Source organism: Vespa velutina, chromosome 5 (assembly GCF_912470025.1).
Source record: "Vespa velutina chromosome 5, iVesVel2.1, whole genome shotgun sequence".
NCBI classification, from domain to species: Eukaryota; Metazoa; Arthropoda; class Insecta; order Hymenoptera; family Vespidae; genus Vespa; species Vespa velutina.
In genome coordinates this window covers 1418005-1439786 of record NC_062192.1, presented here as the reverse complement: position 1 = coordinate 1439786, position 21782 = coordinate 1418005, and the positions used below count along the sequence as shown (strand labels likewise).

General features: G+C 32.1%; 2 protein-coding genes across 4 annotated transcripts in view; one reads left to right on the top strand and one right to left on the bottom strand.

Annotated features, from left to right (window-relative positions):
• Positions 1–855: 855 nt before the first annotated feature.
• LOC124949218 (serine/arginine repetitive matrix protein 5) lies at positions 856–5898 on the bottom strand. 2 transcript variants are annotated; one of them, XM_047493958.1, is made up of 8 exons: positions 5073–5898; positions 4868–4997; positions 2790–4784; positions 2581–2595; positions 2008–2368; positions 1607–1896; positions 1383–1494; positions 856–1312 (listed from the first exon to the last, which is right to left on the bottom strand). In XM_047493958.1, the coding sequence occupies exons 1-8, from the start codon at positions 5083–5085 to the stop codon at positions 1190–1192; spliced, it is 3039 nt and encodes a 1012-aa protein (XP_047349914.1). In that variant the 5' UTR covers positions 5086–5898; the 3' UTR covers positions 856–1189. The 2 variants fall into 2 exon arrangements, with proteins under 2 accessions (XP_047349914.1, XP_047349915.1); XM_047493959.1 differs by lacking the exon at positions 2581–2595 and having other exon boundaries at positions 5073–5896.
• Positions 5738–21782, top strand: part of LOC124949225 (mothers against decapentaplegic homolog 3) — a 24410-nt gene continuing 8365 nt past the window's right edge. Inside the window, exon 1 of one of the 2 annotated variants that reach the window (XM_047493971.1) lies at positions 5738–6432. In XM_047493971.1, coding sequence (XP_047349927.1) covers positions 6230–6432 — 203 coding nt within the window. In that variant the 5' untranslated portion in view covers positions 5738–6229. Of the gene's footprint in view, positions 6433–21660 lie in introns of those variants that run through there. The other variant, XM_047493972.1, reaches the window with a different exon arrangement.

Genomic DNA, 21782 nt, shown 5'->3' with positions numbered 1-21782 from the left:
TTTTTATTTCTAATTAAGCTACGAAGAAAGAAAATTGCTGATGGATATCTTAAATTTTGAAATATTTCGATATGACGAGAAACAAAAAATAGAATAGAAAATATAATGTTTAACCTTAAAAACGTAAATAAAAAGAAATGAGAATACATAAAAATAAATAAGAACAAATAAGAAATTAATATTTTTCAATGCATTTCTCAAAGAAATTATTTTAGAATTTTATTATATTCAATTTATTTATCTATCGAAATATGATCAACAATGTAAGATTTAAGATACTTCAATGTTTAGTTAGAATTAAATATAAACAAATTTTCAAAACGCATTTAAATATGCAATTAGCTTGGTATTACTTACGCTATATAAGGTAGATTTAAATTTCAATATAATACCGATCCAAATCTTACCATATGCAGATTGCTGCATCTAAAGATTCATGTTACCATACTTTAAAATTTGACTTTTATTTCAGTTTTTATTTTGCAATTGTAAAGCTTTATTTTTATGAATAAATTAACCGACACGACTTTTTTCAAAGAAAATAAAATACTTTCAAACGTTCGAAAATGTCATATCCTCGCTTAAAATTTCATTTTTACAATTAACCTATGTTCGATGCATGAACAACCTTAATCAGTTTTTTTTTTATTTTTTATTTTTTGTAGAACTACTTACGCATCTAGAGTCTATTTCTAATTTACTTTCGTTTCAATTAGTTAAATGCTTGTTTGTTTGTTACTTATTCGTTATATGACAATAGAAAAAAGGAATATATTTCATTTGAAAATTCATGTATATTTCAACTATATATATATATATATATATATATATATATATATATATATATATATATATATAGTAAAAAAAAAAAAATGGCAAATAATACAACCTATATATAGTACATTGTTAAAAATAATCGAATTGCTAAGTATCATTAATATACGGAACTGCGGATATACAATGTTTCCTTAGTTATCTAACTTATAGAATTATTGATTAGCATCAGCATAAATATATATCGTATAATTTACATAGTCATTATTATCATTATTATTATTATATCTTATAAAGACATTTTTATACAGAAATTCATTTAATTTTACAGAAAATAACGAGAGCTCAACACGATGTAATATATATTTTCGATGTTGCAAAATTTTTTTTTATCATTTTCCTAAGATATACATTATTATAAAGACATTTTACGTCCTTCTATGGATATATCAACTGCTCTTCTCGCAGATTTCATTTTTTTATTATCCATATAATTCTTCATATGCCTTTCAAATCGATTCATTTGTTTCTTAGTGCTCTATAAACAAAATTAATATAAATATATAATAGACGATAAATGTTTTAACATTGAAAATCACAATACTTACTCTACTTATGTCTACGTCAGATTTCCAATCTGGACGTACGACATAGTCTTTGTTAGATGGTCTAGGAACTCGTGCTCTGGCAACCCATCCTGGATCTCCAGGTCTCAAAGGTCTAAAATGACGATAAAAAAAAAAAAAAAAAAAAAAAAAAAGAAAGAAAAGAAAATTAGAAAAACATATTTGTTTTCTTCATACTGACATCACGAAATTAAATCTCATTATACTTGGCATCTCCTTTTAAGGCTTTGTTAATATCCTGAGATTTTTGAGAAGATCCGTCCTCTTCAGTTTTTCGTCTTTTTTGTGGTGTCTGTTCTATATCACGCTGTAATCTTTCTTCCTTCGTCAAAGCTTTAAAATCAGCAGACAAATTAAATATTGGTCTGGCCCATTCGTTAATTAATTTTCCAGCACGTTCTTTATTTTCCTTTGTTTCTTTTGGATGTTTATATAAATACATTACAGCTTTACCAATGCCCGATTGTTTTAAAGATGCTTGGTCAATTCTTGGAAACTAGAAAGAAAAAGATTTATTTTATTTTTTTATTTTTTTATTCTTTTTTTTTTTTTTGTAGATCAACCATATATATCATCGTAAACGCTTTATTTACTATGTTAAACTTACCTCCCATAAAAGCTTTAAAAGACTGTCTCTTATTCTTAAAGATGGTAAAGATCGATCTGGCATTGGAGCTAGCCAATCGGTTAAAACTGCTAATACATTATGTTCTAAAAATGCCAATTGTAAATCATGTTTTTTTAATTGTGATAATACTTTTGGTAACATTGCAATTTTATTAGTAGCTGGCTTATTTAATTGATTTAACTTTCTATCTTCCTCAGAAGCAGCCTTCATATCGGTTAACAATTGTGCAATAATATCATCATTGTCATTAATTATGTCAATATCTTTGCGTTTGCGTCTACGTGATTGTTCTTCCTTCTTACGTGCCAGCATACGATCAAAATCAGACATTGAATCATCCCTGAAAAATAGAAATAATTGTATAACGATGGAGAAAAAAAAAAAAAAAAAAAAAAAAAAAAAAAAAAAAAAATAATTTGACTTAATAGTTTCAAGAGTCAATAGTTCCAAAATCAATAATTTTTTAATATTATATTCGTTGTTCTTTACAAACTATTTAATAATTTATGACCACGTCAATAAATCATCTGCCTACTTCATGCTATTACTTACAAATATCTGTTGCTCCTGGATAGCAAACATTAATAATAATAACAATAAATATCATTCCTTCCTTTTTTTTTTTTTTTTTTTTATATAATATTTAGAAGGAAATGTGTATTCTATTAAATTTCTACATAAAATAAACTTTCAAGAATCCCTTGACTAAATTTATTATTATCATGCTATGATGTAGAAAAAAAAATAATTCATCAACTTACATTCCTCCCTCTGCGATAACTCCATCGTCAGAATCTTCATTATCTTGTTGCACGATACTGGTGGGCTCGTCATCGTCTTTCTTCTCATCGTGTTCTTCACCCTCTTCCAGATCGTCTTCATTTCTTTTCTTAGGTGATTTATCGGGATCTCTTTCATCTTCGCTATCGGATAATTCACGTGCCGCTTTTTTAGAACTTTTAGCAGCATCATTCTCATCCTCCGAATCGGAGAGTATTCTTTTTCGCTTTTTTACTCCACTTTCTGATTCTCTGCTCGGGCTTCTTGATCTCCCAGATTTTGAAGCCGATCGCGATCTCGATCTTGTGCCAGATCTTGAGCGAGATCTACCCGCAGATTTTGCAATGGAACCAGACCGCGAACGGGATCTGGATCTTGATTTTGATCGTGAACCTGAATGTGATCTTGAACGAGATCTAGATGGTGATCTTGATCCAGAGCCTGATCTTGATCGTGAACGTGAACCTGACTTTCTTGATCCAGATCGTGATCTTGATCTTGAAACCTTCGAACCAGATCGCGAACGAGATTTTGATTTACTAGATCTGGAACCTGATCTAGATCTAGAGTGTGAACTTTTTCTTGAAACTGCACGAGATGGAGAACCCTTTCTTGATCCTGACAATGATCTGGATTTTGACCTAGATCTTGATTTAGATCTGGAAACGGATTTTCTTGAACCAGACCTTGATCTAGATCTCGATCGTGATATTTTCCTTGATCCAGATCTCGATCTCGATCGGGAACCTTTCCTTGATCCTGACTTCGATCTCGATCGGGATATCTTCCTTGATCCTGACCTCGATCTCGATCGAGATGCTTTCCTCGATCCTGAACCTGACCTTGATCTAGATCGAGATCCTTTCCTCGATCCTGATTTTGATCGAGATCTAGATGCTTGTCTTGATCCAGACCTCGATCGTGACGCTTTTCTCGATCCTGATTTTGATCTTGATCTAGATTTTGACCTTGATAATGCCTTTTGCTCTGGACTCGGAGATCTCGATAATGATCCTCCTTTACGTGATGCTAAGGATGATGATTGTTTCCTTGATCCAGAACCAGATCTGGATCTAGATCTTGATTTCGATTTAGCTTTTTCATCGCCCGAATGCGACGGCGATCTCGAACGTGAGCTTTTTCTCGACGAAGGAGAACCTTTCTTCGAACTTTCCACAGAAGGAGATTTCGATTTGGAACGTGACTTTCTAGCATCCGAAGGAGAATGTTCGGGCGATAATTTAGGCGAGCGAGAACCTTTCTTCGAGCCTAATGGCGATTGAGATTTTGATCTCGATCTTGATGTACGCTTAGGACTCCGAGAAAGAGACCGTGATTTCGATCTTGTAGGAGGTTCTGCTGAATTAGAATGCGACCGAGAACGAGATTTTGATGGTATCTTTGGTGACCCGGAATGTGAACGGGAACGCGATCTTCTTGATCCAGAACGAGACCGTGATCTAGAAGCTACTCGGGGCGATGGAGATCTTGAATAAGATCGGGAATTCCTTGGAGAAACAGCTTTACTTGGTTTTGGTGAATTAGACCTTGACCTTGATCTCGAGCGTGAGTTAGATCTGCATCTTGAATTATTCCTCGATACAGAACTTTCTTTAGTTTTGGATGGACTTCTTGATCTCGATGAGGACTTTGCAGAACGCATTGGGCTAGGAGACGGAGTTGCTTTTCTTCTATCATTGTCCACAGGTTCTTCCGAATGAGACTTTGAACGAGATCTGGAAGTACTTCGTCTGCAGCCAGATTTAGAGCTTGATCTAGATAATCTTCCATGTTCCTTTGTAGATGCCTGAGAGGGAGATCTACTTCTAGAAGGTGAACGCGAACGCGAACGCGAACGCGAACGCGAACGCGAACGCGAACGTGATCTCGAATAAGATTTTCTAGAACTTGCATTGGAACGTGCTGATGTAGATGACGCGGGTGATCCCACTTGTGCTGGTGACGACGGTCTAGATCTATCGAAACATTATATAGATTTCATTTCAATTAGAATCATTATAGAAATGTATTTAGGGTTAAAATAAACATTAAGACATACCTTGCCGGTGACGAATTTGAACTGTGAGAATTTGATCTACTAACTCCATTTTCAAAACTAGCATAACAACAAGACTCCAGCGAAGGACTTCTGGATCTCTCGCGTTCATCTTCCGAATCTCTTCTCTCGTCTACATACAAAGTATAACATATAAAGTTGATTTTCTAACAATATTTCATATATCTCGTTGATTAGTATTACTTACCGTCTCGACTCATTGCATTTATATTTATTTATAAATACTTATAAATAACTTTAGATAACCGATGATCGAATCGATGTAAAAATATATAAAAATTTGTCTTTAGATACTCATAAAATATTAATCCAACAATTGTTTATTTTTCTTAACACACTAAGCACGCAGAAAATATAATCCATGTATATGTTTGCAATGAAATAATAAAAACTCTAAGCTTGTTTCCGGGCGTACAGACGCTTCTTCAAGAATGCCTCATTGGTTCTGTTAGGTTAGGTTAGATCCATGAAGCGGCAGCCAATAACGAAGCTCCTAAAGATGGCGGAATTGCGGCGGTGTTGTTCAGAAAATTATTCATTACGTGAAAAGACAATTTACAAATCGTTATGTACGACGATATATTCTCTTATTACATTTATCACGGTAATAATCAAAAAACAGGATAATCATTATGTAAACTTTACAAGGGATAAGAATTTCGCATGTAACAAAGTTAAATAAAAAGAAAAAGAGAAAAAGAAAATCTTTGTACGATGCGTTCGTAAAACAAGCGACTAGAGGAACTTTCACTTTCACTTTCCCTTTTTGTTCTTCTCTCTATACCGAGATGTCGCTGTATGCGAATCGCAAAGCAAACGAAGTTATCCGAAATTAACCGAGTATGTCCGAGAACGTTCCTGTGGAACGACATGGCGGCTATGAGAGAGTTTCGCCGCTCGTGCGAGGCTGTCGCGTCGTTCGGTGTACTTTTCTTTCGCGCCACGGACTTTTCGGGTTTCGTCATTATTTTTTTTGCGTCACGCGGGTGACCTCTTTGTTTGCGCACGTCCGTCGCGAGACAAGTTAGAAGGCGTCGTGCGGTTAAAGTTTTTCAAGAAATAGAAGCTAATAGATATACAGAAAAGAAAAAGAGTGAAGCGGGGAAAGGGTATAGAGAGGGAGGGAGGGAGGTAGTAAGAGAGCGACCGAAAGACCGAGACAGAGACGGAGAGAGAGAGACAGACAGACAGAGAGAAAGAAAGAAAGAAAGAAAGAGAGAGAGAGAGAGAGAGAGAGAGAGAGAGAGAGAGGAAGAGAGAGAGAGAGAGAGAGAGAGAGAAAGAAAGAAAGAGAGAACGGAATCCCCGATGCGGCGGGGTGTCTCGCGCACGTAACGAGCGCAAATGACGACTTCGATGTTGCTCAGCTTCAACCCGCCTATCGTGAAGCGGCTGCTAGGCTGGAAGAAGGCCGAGGGCGAGGACAAATGGAGCGAGAAGGCCGTCAAGAGTCTCGTTAAGAAGTTGAAGAAGTCGGCGGGTCTCGAGGAACTCGAGAAGGCCATTACCACGCAAAGCTGCAATACCAAGTGCATCACTATACCGAGGTACGCGTACCGACTAATATTACTATCCATCCTTGTTTCTCTCTCTCTATCTCTCTCTTTCTCTCTCTCGCTCCGTCTCTTTCTATCTTTACGCGTGTCTAGCTGTCTGTCTCTCTGTCTTTTACCACTGCCACTGCTACGGGATGCTGGTCTCTCCTCCCCTCCTCGTGCATCTCCCCCTCCTCCTCTCCTCCTCCTTCTCCTATTCCTCTTCCACCTCCTCCATCTCTTTCTTGCGTGTGCGCGCGTATATTATACCGTACACGCTATAACGCGTTTTTCTTTTTATTTATTTTTCTTTTTCTTTATATCTTCTCTCTCTCTCTCTCTCTCTCTCTCACTTTCTCTTTCTCTCTATACATACAATCTCGGTCGTACGTGTAAGCTAAAGATTTCGCGTATTTGCTTTCTCTCTCTCTCTCTCTCTCTCTCTCTCTCTCTCTCTCTCTCTCTCTCTCATGTGCGCGTGTGTGCTGCGCGTCGAGCCGTAGAAAGAGAGAAAGAGAGGAGAGTACAATAAACGAAGGTACTCGCGCGTTCTTAATAGTAGTAGTAGTAGTAGTAGTAGTAGTGTAGTAGTAGTGTAAATAGTAACAGCAGTAATAGTAGTATTGTAGTAGTAGAAAGAGAGTGTCGAGGTATGTATGTTCACATCCCAAGAGTAACGTTCGTTTTAAATACCCTCTTCTCCTCTCCTCGTGAATCTTGAATGTTGGCACAATAGAGAGAGAGAGAAAGAGAGAGAGACAGAGAAAGAGAGAGAGAGAGAGAGAGAGAGAGAGAGAGAGAGAGAGAGAGATCTATATAGGAGTCATAGGATTTTACATACGAAGTTGTAAAAAAATGAAAACATAAGAAATAAAAACAAACGACGACGTACGAACGAATGAATATCAAAATAAAAATAAGAGAAAGAAAATTGTCTTAGAAGTTATCAAAAATTCGAATTATTATTAAAAACGACGGAAAGTAATTATTAAATGTATATATATATACATTCATACATACATACAATATATAAATATATATATATATATATATATATCATATAATATAGTACGTATATATATATACATATATAAAAGGAAAAAAAATGTCATCGCGTTCATTTAAAAACGAATGTATGCTATCAAACGATAATCGACGTTTTTCCGACGGCAAGCAACTCAACTTGCTTACCGACTTTCTTGCTTTGCGGAGCATGACGAGAATAGATACCCCGTTCGCTAACCGATCGGCGAACATCGAGGAAACGAACGAACAAACGAAAGAAGGATGCCTAAGTCTCTCTCTCTCTCTCTCTCTCTCTCTCCTTCTCACTCTTTTCTCTCTCTCTCTCTCTTTCTCTCTTCTCTCTCTGTGTGTCTCGCGAATCGTCTAGACAAAAAGAACGTGCTTATTTTATTTCGTACAGTCCCGATCGCTTACGTACGAACGCGTCTCTTTTCTTTTTCTTTTCCTTTTCTTTCTTTTCTTTCTTTTCTCCCTTTTTTTTTGTTTCAACCACGTGATCGTGACGTCAGAAGTGGCATATATATATATATGTTGTGTATGTATGGTGTATGCTGTGTGTATATATATATATATATATGCATATGTGTATGTTCGAATTATATTTAAAATAAGTACGTGCACGCATGTACGCATATATAGGGTGTTTCATTTGAATAAACTTATGTAAGTATCATTGAATATTCGGCTTGCCAAAAGTTCTTGAGCTTAGTAGTTTTACGATGTTAAGAAAGGAAAGGGGAAAAAGAAGAGAAGAGGGGAGGGGAAGAAATAGAAATTAGTCTGAAAAAAAGAAAAAAGTAGTCTGGAAAAGAAAAGAAAAGAAAAGAAGAGAAAAGAGAACAAAAGTAATCGATCTTTTAAACTAACCTAAAAAAAAAAAAAAGTACCTTTTAATCGCGGGCCTGTGTTTTAATATCGTTTGTTTCGAATGGATTACTCTGTATAATACGCTTTATATGTAATTACTTTTTTTTTATCGATCAAGTCTCTCAACTTCCCACACGTTTGTATTCACGTTAGAGTTTAATTTAAATAAATTTAAATAAATATATTTAAATAATTATGTTTTATTTTAGGATCTCTCTCTTTTTTCTTTTTCTTTCTTTTTATTTATTTATTTATTTATCTATTTTTTTTTCTTTTCTCTATTTTTTTTTTTTTCTTTTTTAACTTCGTAAATTGGTGAAATATTTCGAGAGAAAAAAAAAAAACATTGAATGCACTTACGAATTCGTTGACGGCGACATACGTATTTTGATGCACGCGCGTTGCCATTCGTGTCTTTGGACTTTCCATCTCGTTAAAAGTTCTTCAAATTGCGCGCCGCGCACCTGTCATCGTCTTCGTTATCTTCTTAACGCCTCTTTATATTTTTTATTCTTATTCGTCGTCGGGACTAATTCCGCATCCGCGATTCATTCATCAATCCCGGTCACGTAGATATGTAGATCGTGGATCCCATCATCTGACGTAAGCTCGAACGATAGAACGAGACTGAAAAATCAATTGGGTTATCATTTGTTCTTTTTCTTCTTCTTCCTCCCCCTCCTCCCTTTTTTTCTTTTTTTTCCTTTTCTTCTTCTTCTTCTTCTTCTCTTTAGTCACAGGGCCGCATTTCTCGTAAGTTCTTAGGACTATCTAAATTCTTTTACATGGTTACATTTTCGAATTTTACTACTTACAAATGACGATATACATATGTATAAAAAAAAAAAAAAAAAAAAAAAAAAAAAGAAAGAAAGACAGCTTAGTATATCAAATGCATACAGGTGTGTTTGTGTGTTTGTGTGTGATAAATAATAAATATAGTATATGCATTTAATTAGTCGAAGTAGAATTATTTTTTGAAATCTCGTAATGGCAAATGTATAAATGTTCGTTCTGTGTTTGCTTTCCTATCTCGTTTGTAAAATTGATTTTACCTTCGTTCAATATTTTATTTCATTTCGTTATTTTTCATTTCATTATTTATTATATATTACTTTTTATTTCATTTCGTTTTATTTAATTTTTCTCTTTTTATTGTTTTTGTTTTCATTTTTTTTTACTTTCTTTCTCTCTCTCTCTCTCTCTCTCTCTTTCAAATATAAAATGTCGAACAAAATTTGTATTACGATTAACGATAAACGTGTTGATCGATATAAGTGTTCGATTTAAGAAGGGGATAGAAAAAATAAAGAAAAGGAGTGAGAAAAACAGAGAGAGAGAGAGAGAGAGAGAGAGAGAGAGAGAAGACAAAGGAGAAGGCGTCATCGAAGCTCGTTCCACGTAGGAAGAGAATGAGCTCGGTGTATATATAAAAACCTTAATCAATAAATCATATTCAACCCTCGTGCTGAGGGATATAGCATATACTACCTAGTTGGTCTATCTCGACCGCCCACTCTTTCCAAGAAAAGTTATACGCGTTTTGTCGATAAAATAGAGAAAGAGAGAGGGTGAGAGAGAACAAGTGAGTTAGAGGGAGAGAGAGGAAAGAGGAGTGGGAAAAAAACAATAAAAGTAGTATAACTCGATTTGTGCGTTACTTATTAAATTTCTTTCTTTCTCTCTCTCTCTCTCTCTCTCTCTCTCTCTCTCTCTCTCTCTCTGTCTCTCTCTTTCTCTTTTTTTTCGTTTCATTTTTTCCCTTGTATTTTTTATTTCTCTTTTTTCTCCATTTCGAAGCATAAAAAAAACAAACGATTGAAACGCCACTTTTGCTACTAACTTTTGCTCGATACAGTTAAAATATATACGTGCGTGTTTATTATGTATATATGTGTAAAGTATGGGCACGTACGTATGTACGTACACATATATGTATTTAAGTGAGTATAAGATGATATGCGTATGCGTGTTTGTAATGCGTACATATATATATATACATACATACTTACATACATACATACATACATACATACATACATACATACATACATACATACATACATACATACATACATACGTAGAGGCGATCGAACATTTAGGAGAGTTCATGGTCGGCCGTGTCATATAAGAGGACACACATTTTGTTCACGAACAATCGTATGTGCGTAAATTTGTGGATTTTTTTAAGCTACTTGAGAGCATCGATCTTACGAGACGCTATCATCTTTCACCCTAATCCTCCACCCTCATAATAATCTTGTTTCTTTTTCTTCAAGATCTTGAAAAAAAAAAAAAAAAAAAAAAAAAAAAAAAAAAAATTATTTTCTATTATTTTCTATATTTGTTATTGTTTGTTTCTATATTTGTTATTATTTATTTCTATATTTCTTATTATTTATTATCTATTATTTTTCTTATAAAAAATAAAATCGTCGAATTATATATAATTCTCTATAAAAAGAAGTATTTGAATCATTTTGAAATATAATTTGGAAGTAACTTTTTCATCAAATATAAAATTTTTTTTAATAATAACGTGTGTGTGTGTGTGTGTATGTATTTGTATACATAAATATTATATTACATATAATTTTTAAGATTTAATTAAAAAATTATTGTAACGATCGATTCTTAATTTCAATCTGAATTTTCGTAAAGCAAAGAGCAAGTTTATCTAAATATCTTATTTGGAAATGTAATCATAATATTATAGTTTATATATATATATATATATATATGTATATTTTTTTTTTTTTTTTTTTTTTTAAATATTTCATCTAAATCTAATTATTGTAACGGAATATCTTAATTGAGAGATAATCATATAATGCCATTTAATATATCATTTTATTATTAGAATCGATTATTAATAACGATGAGAAGTATATTTAAGTGATTAGAGATAAATTATCTGATACAGTTTGATATATATACATATCTGATACAGTTTGATATATATATATATATATATTTATTTATTTATTTTTAATGGATAACTTTTAAATATTCTTTATACGATCGAATTGTACGAAATCGCTTATATGAAATTATAATGTAATTTATTTTTGAAATTATTTTAATTAAGATTTCTAACTTGAATTTATTTCGATATCATCGATCGATCGGTAAAGAAAAGAAACAGAGGCAGGGACATAAAGATAGATAGATAGATAGATAGATAGAGAGAGAGAGAGAGAGAGAGAGAGAGAGAGAGAGAGAGAGAGAGAAAGAGAGAGCGAATTACGTAGATAAGACAGCGTTAAAATCATCTGCTTCGCTGGTCGTTATCTCTCCCACGGCGAATCTTCGATGCACGCCTCTCTCTCTCTTTCTCTCTTTCTTCTTCTCTTTCCCTCTCTCTCTCTCTCTTTCTGTCTGTTGTCTCTCTGTCTCTCCTTCTCTCTCATTCTCTCGCGTGCGCGTCATCGCGTTTTCTCGCTCGTTACACGTGTAAGAACAAGCGAAGTGTGGTGATGGTGGTGGTGTTGGTAGAGGAGAAGGGGGAGGGTAACGAGAAGCTTTTGTCGCGTGGGCAGCTGTTAGTTTATAGTTACTTTGTATATAAAGTAAGATACATAACATACACATACACATATATATATATATATATACACACACGCGTACGCATGCACGCACGCGTGTATGTAAATTATTTTTTTATACATTACATATTATGTATATTTATTAATTTTTTGATATAATGAAAAGAATATAAGAATGTTCCTATGTTTATAAAAAAAGAAATTATATTTTAATATATGCATGATTAGTAGTTTGTAATTAGTGCAAAAAAAGATTGTCACTTTGTCATTATATAAATCATATTATTAGATATTTATTGTTTCCTTTTTCCTTCTTTTTTTGCTTTCTTTTTTTCTTTCTTTACTTTTTTTTTTCTTTTTTCTTTTCTTTTTATTATTATTATTTTTTTTTTTTTTTTCTTTTTTAAGAATATTTAAAACTATATTTTTTTTATTTACGAAAAAGTAAAAAAAGATCATCACACTTTAATATCCGTCTAATGGACTTACGTATAAATTATTTCAATGATCGCGTTAGAAAAAAATGTGATTTATCGTGAAATTTCTTTTTATGTCGAATAATAATTGCGAATTAATATTCAACATTTGCATCAATGACCATTGGTTATAAATCTTAAAAAATAATGGAACAAAAACAAGAGAAAAAAATCCCTTATCGAATTTTTATTCTGAATCAGCGATTTTACAATTCCGCAAAAACGTTTCTCGGTGTTATGTATCGGACGCTTACTCCGTTAGAGCGGATTTATCTTGTTACGACATAAGCCGTGGGGGAAGGGGAGCAAAAGGAGGGAGGGGGAGGAGGCGAGTTTGCGCTAATTATCGTTATTTTTACTCGTGTAGAGTAAACTGATCTCGTTAACCGATAATCTCAACAAGAGAATTCCGCGAACTTTTCAACTTCGATTAATCGGAGTATGCTCATCTGATTCTAAAATAATAATGATAATATAATAATAATAGTAATAATAATAATAAAAGTTTCGCTTTGTCGATTAAAAAAAAAAAAAAATACAAAGAAAGGAGAGAGAGAGAGAGAGAGAGAGAGAGAGAATAATTAATGTATATACATATACATATATACATATATATATATTTATTTATTTATTTAAAAAACTATTATTATTATTAAAAAAAATAAAAAAATAAATAAGTGGAGTGATTTATTCGAGTTTTATATTTATAAAAAAAATTTGTATTTATAAAAAGAAAAAAGATTTAATCGAATCATTCATGAGTATTATTTTCTATATATATATATATCGTATCATACGAGTGTTTTCATTGAATCATTAAGTTCGATATTTCCTATAACAATACTATAATACATTTCATTTCTTTCATATGTTCTGTCATATGTAACGTTAGATCGTACAAACAACTATGCTCCACGTAGCACGTGCCATTGGTATTCCGATTCTCCTCGCCACCTACGCAATTCATCCATCCATCCCTCGGCTTGATCTCTAACTCGATTTAACTCTTAACGCGTCGACTGTGTCCGCTTCTCTCTTCACGTGAATCGATAGATTGATACATATACAACACACATAGATACATACATATATACATACGTACGTACGTTTTTTCGTTTTACAACGAAATTAAAAAAGAAAACATTTTCATTTTTATACACAATATAATATATATGTATATATATATAAATAATTACTTATTAATTATTATACATGTAATAAAGAAATAAAATAATATATATTGGTTCGATTAGAAAAATTGTATTATTCTTTATAAGAAATTAATAAAAGTATAATGAAGTAATATATGTTAGATTGGTGCAGAAAATAATTGCAGTTTTTATCACTCTTAGTCAATAAATAAAAATTGCTATTATTTTTGTACCAACTGAATAAATGCGTGCGCGCGTGTGTGCGCGTTCGTGCGTGTGTGTGTGTATATATATATATATATTTTTTTTTTTTTTTTTTTTTTTTTTTTTTTTTTTTTATTGGAAATTCCGACATTACTTATCAACAGGAACAACCTATTATATAATATATGAGTAATATTAAATACGTGGTAATATACATACATACATGCAAATATTTATACATTCAATTCTACTCATTTCCTTTTCTAAAATCTTTCCAAAATTAGAAGACACTAGAGGAATAATCTGTATCTTATCGGTGTTCGATCGTTAATTTAAACGTATTCAGCAAGAAATTTATAGGCAGAAATCCAGTGGCTTTCGGCGATACGACCGCGTAATGCGTTTGGTAAATTGGATTCCGATATATAATGGCGTACCTTCGAAATGCGCCGTCGTAATGGCCTCCAGTTACAGTCGATACGTTTTAACGGAAGTCCGATACTACTACTACTACTATTACTACTACTATTACTACTACTATTACTACTACTACTGCTACTGCTACTACTGCTATTGCTGTTGCTACTACTACTAACTCTCAACGTTGGTGGTCGGTCTATTTTGGCAAATCGCCGATCAAATTAGGGACCACGATAAACTAGTTCTTTGATCGTAACACGCTTCGATAAATCAACGTTACTACCTGGTTGTTGAAAGGGACACTTACAATTATATACATACATACATATATATATATATATATATATATATATATATATATATATATGCAATAACCAGGTTATTATAATTGAAAAAATCAAATTAATGACTTACTTGTTAACTATCGGCAAGTTAACGAATTTAATTTATATCCTTGTTCTTTTTCTTTTTTTTTTTCCTTTTCTCTGCCCTTCCCTACCGCGTCAATCATTACTCTAATCTTTTTGCGTGTATTACGAAAGCTCAACAGTTAGAAACTCGATAGTTATACATTGTTTGCGAGATTGCCGAAAGATCAAACGTTCTATCTAAAATTGTTTTGATGTAAAGGTATCAATCAAAATTCGTTAATTCAATTGATCGTAAAACGGGATATAATTTTTTTCTGTCGAACGATTTAAGATCTCTTTTGTTTACGATCAATAATACAATAATGTCATATCGTTTATCACTTTTATATACGTAATTAATTGTTTGTAAACAAATAAATGAAAAAGTATAATGTATTTAAAAAAAAGAAAAAAAAGTAATTGAAATGACAGTGATAATAATTAATAATAACGATTAATTCAAAAACAAAAATTGTCATTCGAATGCGTAGACGAAGATGAAATAGAAAATGTAAAAATGAATAAATCGTTTTTTTTTTTTTTTTTTTTTTTTTTTTTTTTTTTTTTTTTTTTTAATTTCGACTTAGACCACTTTTATAATTATTGACGCATATAATTGTTTTATTAGCGATCAGCCAATCGCTGTATCTTCCAATCACAAGAGAGATAGTGAGCGTGCTTTTACCGGTCACGCGACATTAGTATACAATGCGTAAAACTATTCTCGAAGAGTATGTAGTTTGTATCGGATCAGATCGGATCGGATTGGATCGTATTGTATCATATCGTCTTTCGACTTGGTAACGGCGAACGATATACATATATAAATATATATATATATATATATATATATATATATACACATATACATATACGCTTGAAGATGCGAAACCTTCTTTCATTTATGACACTTATCCGTTAGATCATCGATAAATTCACGAAACGTTACGTCAGTCTTCTTCTTTACGACCGCGTTAACAATACAAAGAAGACGACTTTTAAACGATCTTATTGTTTCTCGTAAGTATATGAATGAAAAGAGAGAAAAAGAGAGGGGTGGTAGGAGAAAGAGAGATGTGGTGGGAGAAAGAAAGAGAGAGAGAGGGAGAGAGAGAGAGAGAGAGAGATCTGGACTGTATACTCGTTCGAAGGGATGCATCGAAAATTTAAACAATTGTTATTAGATGATAACGTAGTTCATTAATTATTATCACACATTAGCAAATGTATTAGATTATCTTTTATCTTTTATCTTTTCTTTTTTCTTTTTTTTTTCTTCTTCTAATTAAATAATAACAATAAACGTGTAATGAATTGTTTTCGATGGTTTCATGAAGCAGCTGCATGTCGCGTGAATGATTTATCGACTAGTAATAATTCTTGTTTTTAGACAACGATGATATGTAACCTGAAATAATAATAATAATAATAATAATAATAATAATAATAATAATAATCTTTAATAAGTTATTATAAAATTGTGAGAAATTGATTATATAAAGATGAATGGAATCGATAGAATTAAATTGAATTTGATTTAAAACGTTCTATAGCGTTATTAATCTGTTACATGTATATAAAAGAGATTTATAGAGGAAACATGCGAGCGAGAATTTGTTTTAAAAATCGAGATGTTCAATCATCGATGGATCGTTCGATACTCTTGAATGCGGTCGTTTGAAAACGTAATGCTGTTTGCGATAGAGGCTTGAGTATACATATATACATAAATACATATATACATACATACATACATACATACATACATCTATACATAAATACATAGATACGTACATATGAACTGTACAGACTTCACGTGACAGTAACAACAGCAACAGCAACAGCAACAACTACGGCAACAGCAACAGCAACGTTGCGATAGTTCAAGAGAGAAAGACATAATTGCGTATTCGATCTTGTTGCGTAAGCGAGTCGTACGATTATCGATGACACGCGAAACACCGTAGCTTCAGAAATTGCAACGCGAAGTTCCTTTCTCATTCGATTTCTCGAAAAAAAAAAAAAAAAAAAAAGGAAAAAAGGAAAATGATAGTCCATTGCCGCAAATATTCAAAAGACGTATTTCTCAAATTCGTAACAATACGAATCAATCTTATCTATTTGTTTATATATTTATTTATTTATTATTATTCTTATTAATTCATTCATTAATAAGAATAATTAATTATTCAATTAATTAACTTAAATTAATTATCAATTCATATCAGTTACAGTGTACTATGAGTTGCATATAAATTACATATGTATTTATTACTTCATCATTCTTGCTGATATTCGTCGAATAATAATAATAATAATAATAATAATAATAATAATAATAATAATAATAATAATAATAATTTCTACTTGTATAACAACACGATCTCGTAATTCCTTATATAATACGATACGTGTTTTCGCGTTACAGGAGATCGATCTGTATTATAGATCATCTAATAGAATATTAGATCGATTAGCTGTACGATGAATCGTTTGAAAAGAAATAATCTAATGAAGGCATTTTTAGAAGAAAAAAAAAAAAAAAGAAAAAAACAAAATTTATTTCAAATGAAAAAATAAAGTAGAATAAAACAAGAAGCATTACGATAAAAATTATCGTTCGGTATCTTTTAATTCTCACTTTGTCATGACAAAGAAAGAAAGAAAGAAAAAAAAAAAAAAGAAAGAAAGAAAGAAAGAGAAAAGTTGCACATAAATGACATTGATTCGTATTAATGAAAGAATTAAAAGATAATTATGCCATCGATATTTCGAAAGATTATCTTATTTGTGACGAAGAAAGGAAAATAATTTTAATTGCCATGACAAGAAGTATCGTTCGATATTTATATTTTAGAAAATAATAATAATAATAACAAAATAACAAGAAAATAACGATCGATAGTACTATGAGAACATAGATAGTGATAATGAAGTTTTAATCGTATTACATCGTTAAATGTTTCGTTCGTGAGAGAGAGGGTATAGGAGGTTTTTTAGAAAGCTGTTATTATCGATAGGGTAGTATCACGTGGCGTGTTCTAGGTACTCTCTCTCTCTCTCTCTCTCTCTCTCTCTCTCCTCCCCTTCTCTCTCTCTCTCTCTCTCTCTCTCTCTCTTTCTCTCTTTTCTTGCTATCTCACTCTTTCTTTCACGTGTGTAGGTAGAAGAACGTGTACACGAGAGAATCGATCAGAGCAGAGTATTCGCCTCATGACGACTTTATTAATAGTAATCCTAGTTACGTCGTTTATACCATACCTGTGTGTTTCGTTGTTGACGACGTGCTGTATGTATCGTACTCGTTCTCATCGTTATCATCGTGTATTCCTTTCCAAGGATATTTGACAGGAGTAGGGGGGGAAGGGGTTAGGAGAGGAAATTGTCCTTTAACGAGAAACGAAAAACGAGAAAGTCAAATCCTTTGCCTCTTGTGTACGTATTCTGTTTGTCCCTTTCTCTCTCTCTCTCTCTCTGTGACTTTCTCTCTCTCTCTCTCTCTCTCTCTCTCTCTCTGTGACTTTCTCTCTCTCTATCTCTCTTTTCACTTCACGAAGCTAACACATCGCTGACAGCGCTAGGAAATGAGATTTCGTTTCCCTTCGAACGAGAATAATATGGTTGGAATTCGATAAAGCTTTATATTTTTCTTTGAAAAAAGTGAGTACTTATTCGTTTTCAAAAATGTTCTCTCTCTCTCTCTCTCTCTCTCTCTCTCTCTCTCTTTCTCTCTTTTTCTCTCTCTGTCTGTCTGTCTCTTTCTCTCTTTTTTCTTTCTCTTTCTTGTTTTCTTTCTCTTACTTCCTATCTAATTTTTTTTTCTTTTTTTTTTTTTTTTTTTTTTTATCACGATATCTACAAATTTCGCGGTATCATGAAATCCACTTGCGCGTTAACATTACGAAAAGAAATAATCCATTCCGTCGATAACAAAGTTTTCCTTGTTACAAATATCATTTTGTTTTTATCTTTTATTTAATTTTTTTCTTTTTTCTCTTTTCAATAATCTCATTATACGAATTATTGAATCATGAAGGTTTGATTAAATATGCATTTTCTTTTGAAATGCATCATAATTGAATTATTCGTTTACGATAATGTTCTTTCGCTTTTTTCCCCTTTTCTTTAATTTTTCTTCTTATCTATTTTTTTTCTTTTCTTTTCTTTTCTTTTCTTTTCTTTTGCACATTTCGCGGTATAACGAAATTCACTTTTGTGCCAATACGGTGGAATGAAATGATCACTTTAAAAAGTTTTCTTTTATTACAAAAATCATTTGTTCCTTTTTCTTTTTTCATCCCTCTTCAATTCATCCCTCTTATATGAATTAATTGTTCATTCGTCAATATTTACTTTAATTCAAAAATTCGCATTTAGAAAATCGTTATCGTTTGTCAACTGTCTACGTATTTCAAGAATTTTTATCAATACTAATCGATAATAAAGTATTGATAGTGAGAGAGAGAGAGAGAGAGAGAGAGAGAGAGAGAGAGAGAGAGAGAGAGAGAGAGAAAGAGATTACAAAATAAAAATAAAATAAAATAAAATAAATGTGATAAAATTGAAAATTAAAATGTATAGATTAAAAAAAAAAAGTGAGTTCTTTATAGAGAATAACAAGAGAGAGAGAGAGAGAGAGAGAGAGAGAAAAAGAGGCTGGAAAAGTATATGTAACGCATGTATCCTTGTATATGTGTGAATAAAGTGAATTCGCGGACGTCGATCGACGTTGATGCTCCCTTTGGCTCGCGTCCTTTATCGAGGAAATTAAACTTTGTTCCATTTCCCGAGTGCGATATTATCTAATAATGAGAGTTTGTCTAGAGAAGAGAGACGCGTGTATCCTCTCATATTCTCTCACTCGTCTGCATAAGCTATATACGTTCATATAACAAACTCTCTCTCCCTCTCTCTCTCTCTCTCTCCCTTCCTCCCTCTCTCTCTCTCTCTCTCTCTCTCTCTCTCTCTCTCTTTATATATATATATTTCTCTCTCATGGTGCCAACCAACGTATTTCGTATCGCGACGTTGAAGTGGCTCAATTTGCTGAACACGAGAGAATAACGGTTATAGACTGTGTCGGCCCGTTACGTTTCCTGATTTATGTATGTATATATATATAAATATATAAATATATATATATATATATGTGTGTGTGTGTGAAAAGCATGACATTATCACACAGCTTGATATTATCTCGAATCGAACGCCCTGTATCGTTTCGATTACTTTTATGATGAATTATTTCTGCTATCTCACTCTTTTTTTCTCTTTCTTTTTTTTTTCTTTGTTTCCTTTCGTTTTTTTTTTTTTTTTTCTTTTTTTTTGGTTAACAAAAACAAAATAAAATATAGTTTTATCTATTGACTCGGAATGAAAAGGAAAATAAAAATCAAAGAGTTTGTGGTCATTCCCATCGTTTGTGGTCATTCAATTGCATATTTTTTCTTTCTTTCTTTCTTTCTTTCTTTCTTTCTTTCTTTTTTCTTTTTTTTTTTTTTTTTATGAGTTCGAAAATATCGGAATATATTTAATGAGAATACGTTTATTTCAACGAGAGAAAAAAAGGCAGAAAGAGAGAGAGAGAGAGAGAGAGAGAGAGAGAGAGAGAGAGAGAGAGAGAGAGAGAGAGAGAGAGAGAGAGAGAGAGACAGACATTGATCCTCTCCTTAGAGAAAGGAATTACATAAATATAATTTGAACGATCGATTACATAGGAAAAAAAAACAAACAAACAAAAAAATAGTTTGGTGGTATCAGAAAAAAAAAATATATATATATAAAAGGAGAAATTTCCATTCGATTAAAAAAAAAAAGAAAAAAAGAAAAAAAAAAAGGGAAATCAATCGATCAAAATCAATAAATTTATTTATCTTAATCCAAGTTTATTTCCTTTACTTCGTTCTAACTTTTGAAACGTAGATGTAAACCGTTAAGACGTTATCCTCGTTAACGTACTATTGTAGCTATGAATAAGACGGTGACGTGGGGGAGAGGGGAGGGCGGAACATAGAGGTAAAAGAAAAAGGAAAACAGAGAGAAAAAGAAAAAGAAAACAAAAACAAGAAAGAAAAATTAGAAATCGGATTCGATGAGAGTCGCGTCGTCGTTGCATTCTCCTCTTCTCGTCAGTCGTCGTCCTTGCAACGGTGTGCAATTTATGCAGTTGAGAACGAGAATCGTGTAACTTTACATTGCCTTAAGAAGAGAGAAAGACAGACAGAGAGAGAGAAAGAGAGAGAGAGAGAAAGAGAGAGAGCAAGAGAGAGAGAGAGAGAGAGAGAAAGAGAAAGAGAAATAGACAGAGAGTTATCGTGCCGAGTTATGTATATACATACGTCTCGAGGCGTCGTGCTCTTATCGACCCGGCCTTTTTCTCGAGTCCCTCTTTCTTCCTCTTTTACAGCTTGGCTACTCTCGACCACTCTTATCGTTCGTCCGGCTACCACCACCAGCTGCGACCTACCAGTCGTCTTAGTTTGATAAGAATCTTCTTCGTACCTTTGGATATTCACAGGATATCGTTCTTGTTTCCTACAGACGAATCTATAGGACTGTCCCTATAGGACGGGACCTTTAAATCGATCCTTTTAATCGATTTTCTCTCTCCCTTTCTATCTCTCTCTTTCTCTCTCTTTCTCTCTCAAGATTATCTCTTTTATTATTATACGTATTACGAAAGGAAATTGTAAATATTAAAAAAAAAAAAAAAAATAAATAAATAAATAAACATAAATTGTTTATACGATCGTAATATCAATTCTTTCAAGGTTGAGGATATTTCTTTGTTTTTCTTTTTCTTTTATTTTATCTCTTTCATTTTGTTCTTTTTGTTGTTGTTGTTGTTGTTGTTGTTGTTTCTGTTGTTGTTTTTGAGCCTTTATGAAGGTTCTTTTTTTATGTTTACAAAAAATTATATATTGTTATATATACCTTTATTAAAGAATAATAATATAATTTTTACTATATATAACTTTTAATATTATCTAGATTATTATTTTTATCATAAATTTATAAGAATTTACTATACGTAGTAAAATAATATTATATCAAGTATAAACTTTAATATTTAAGAACGATGAAAGAAAAGAACTGAGGATAATAAATTTTATAAAAATTAAGTCTGTGTGATAGTAAAATGAAATGAAATGAAATGAAATGAAATGAAATAAAAAGAAAAAGAGAGAGAGAAAGAAAGAAAGGGAGAAATAAAATCCAAATATCCGACAAAATCGTAATCTATTTAAAACAAATTAAAAAAAA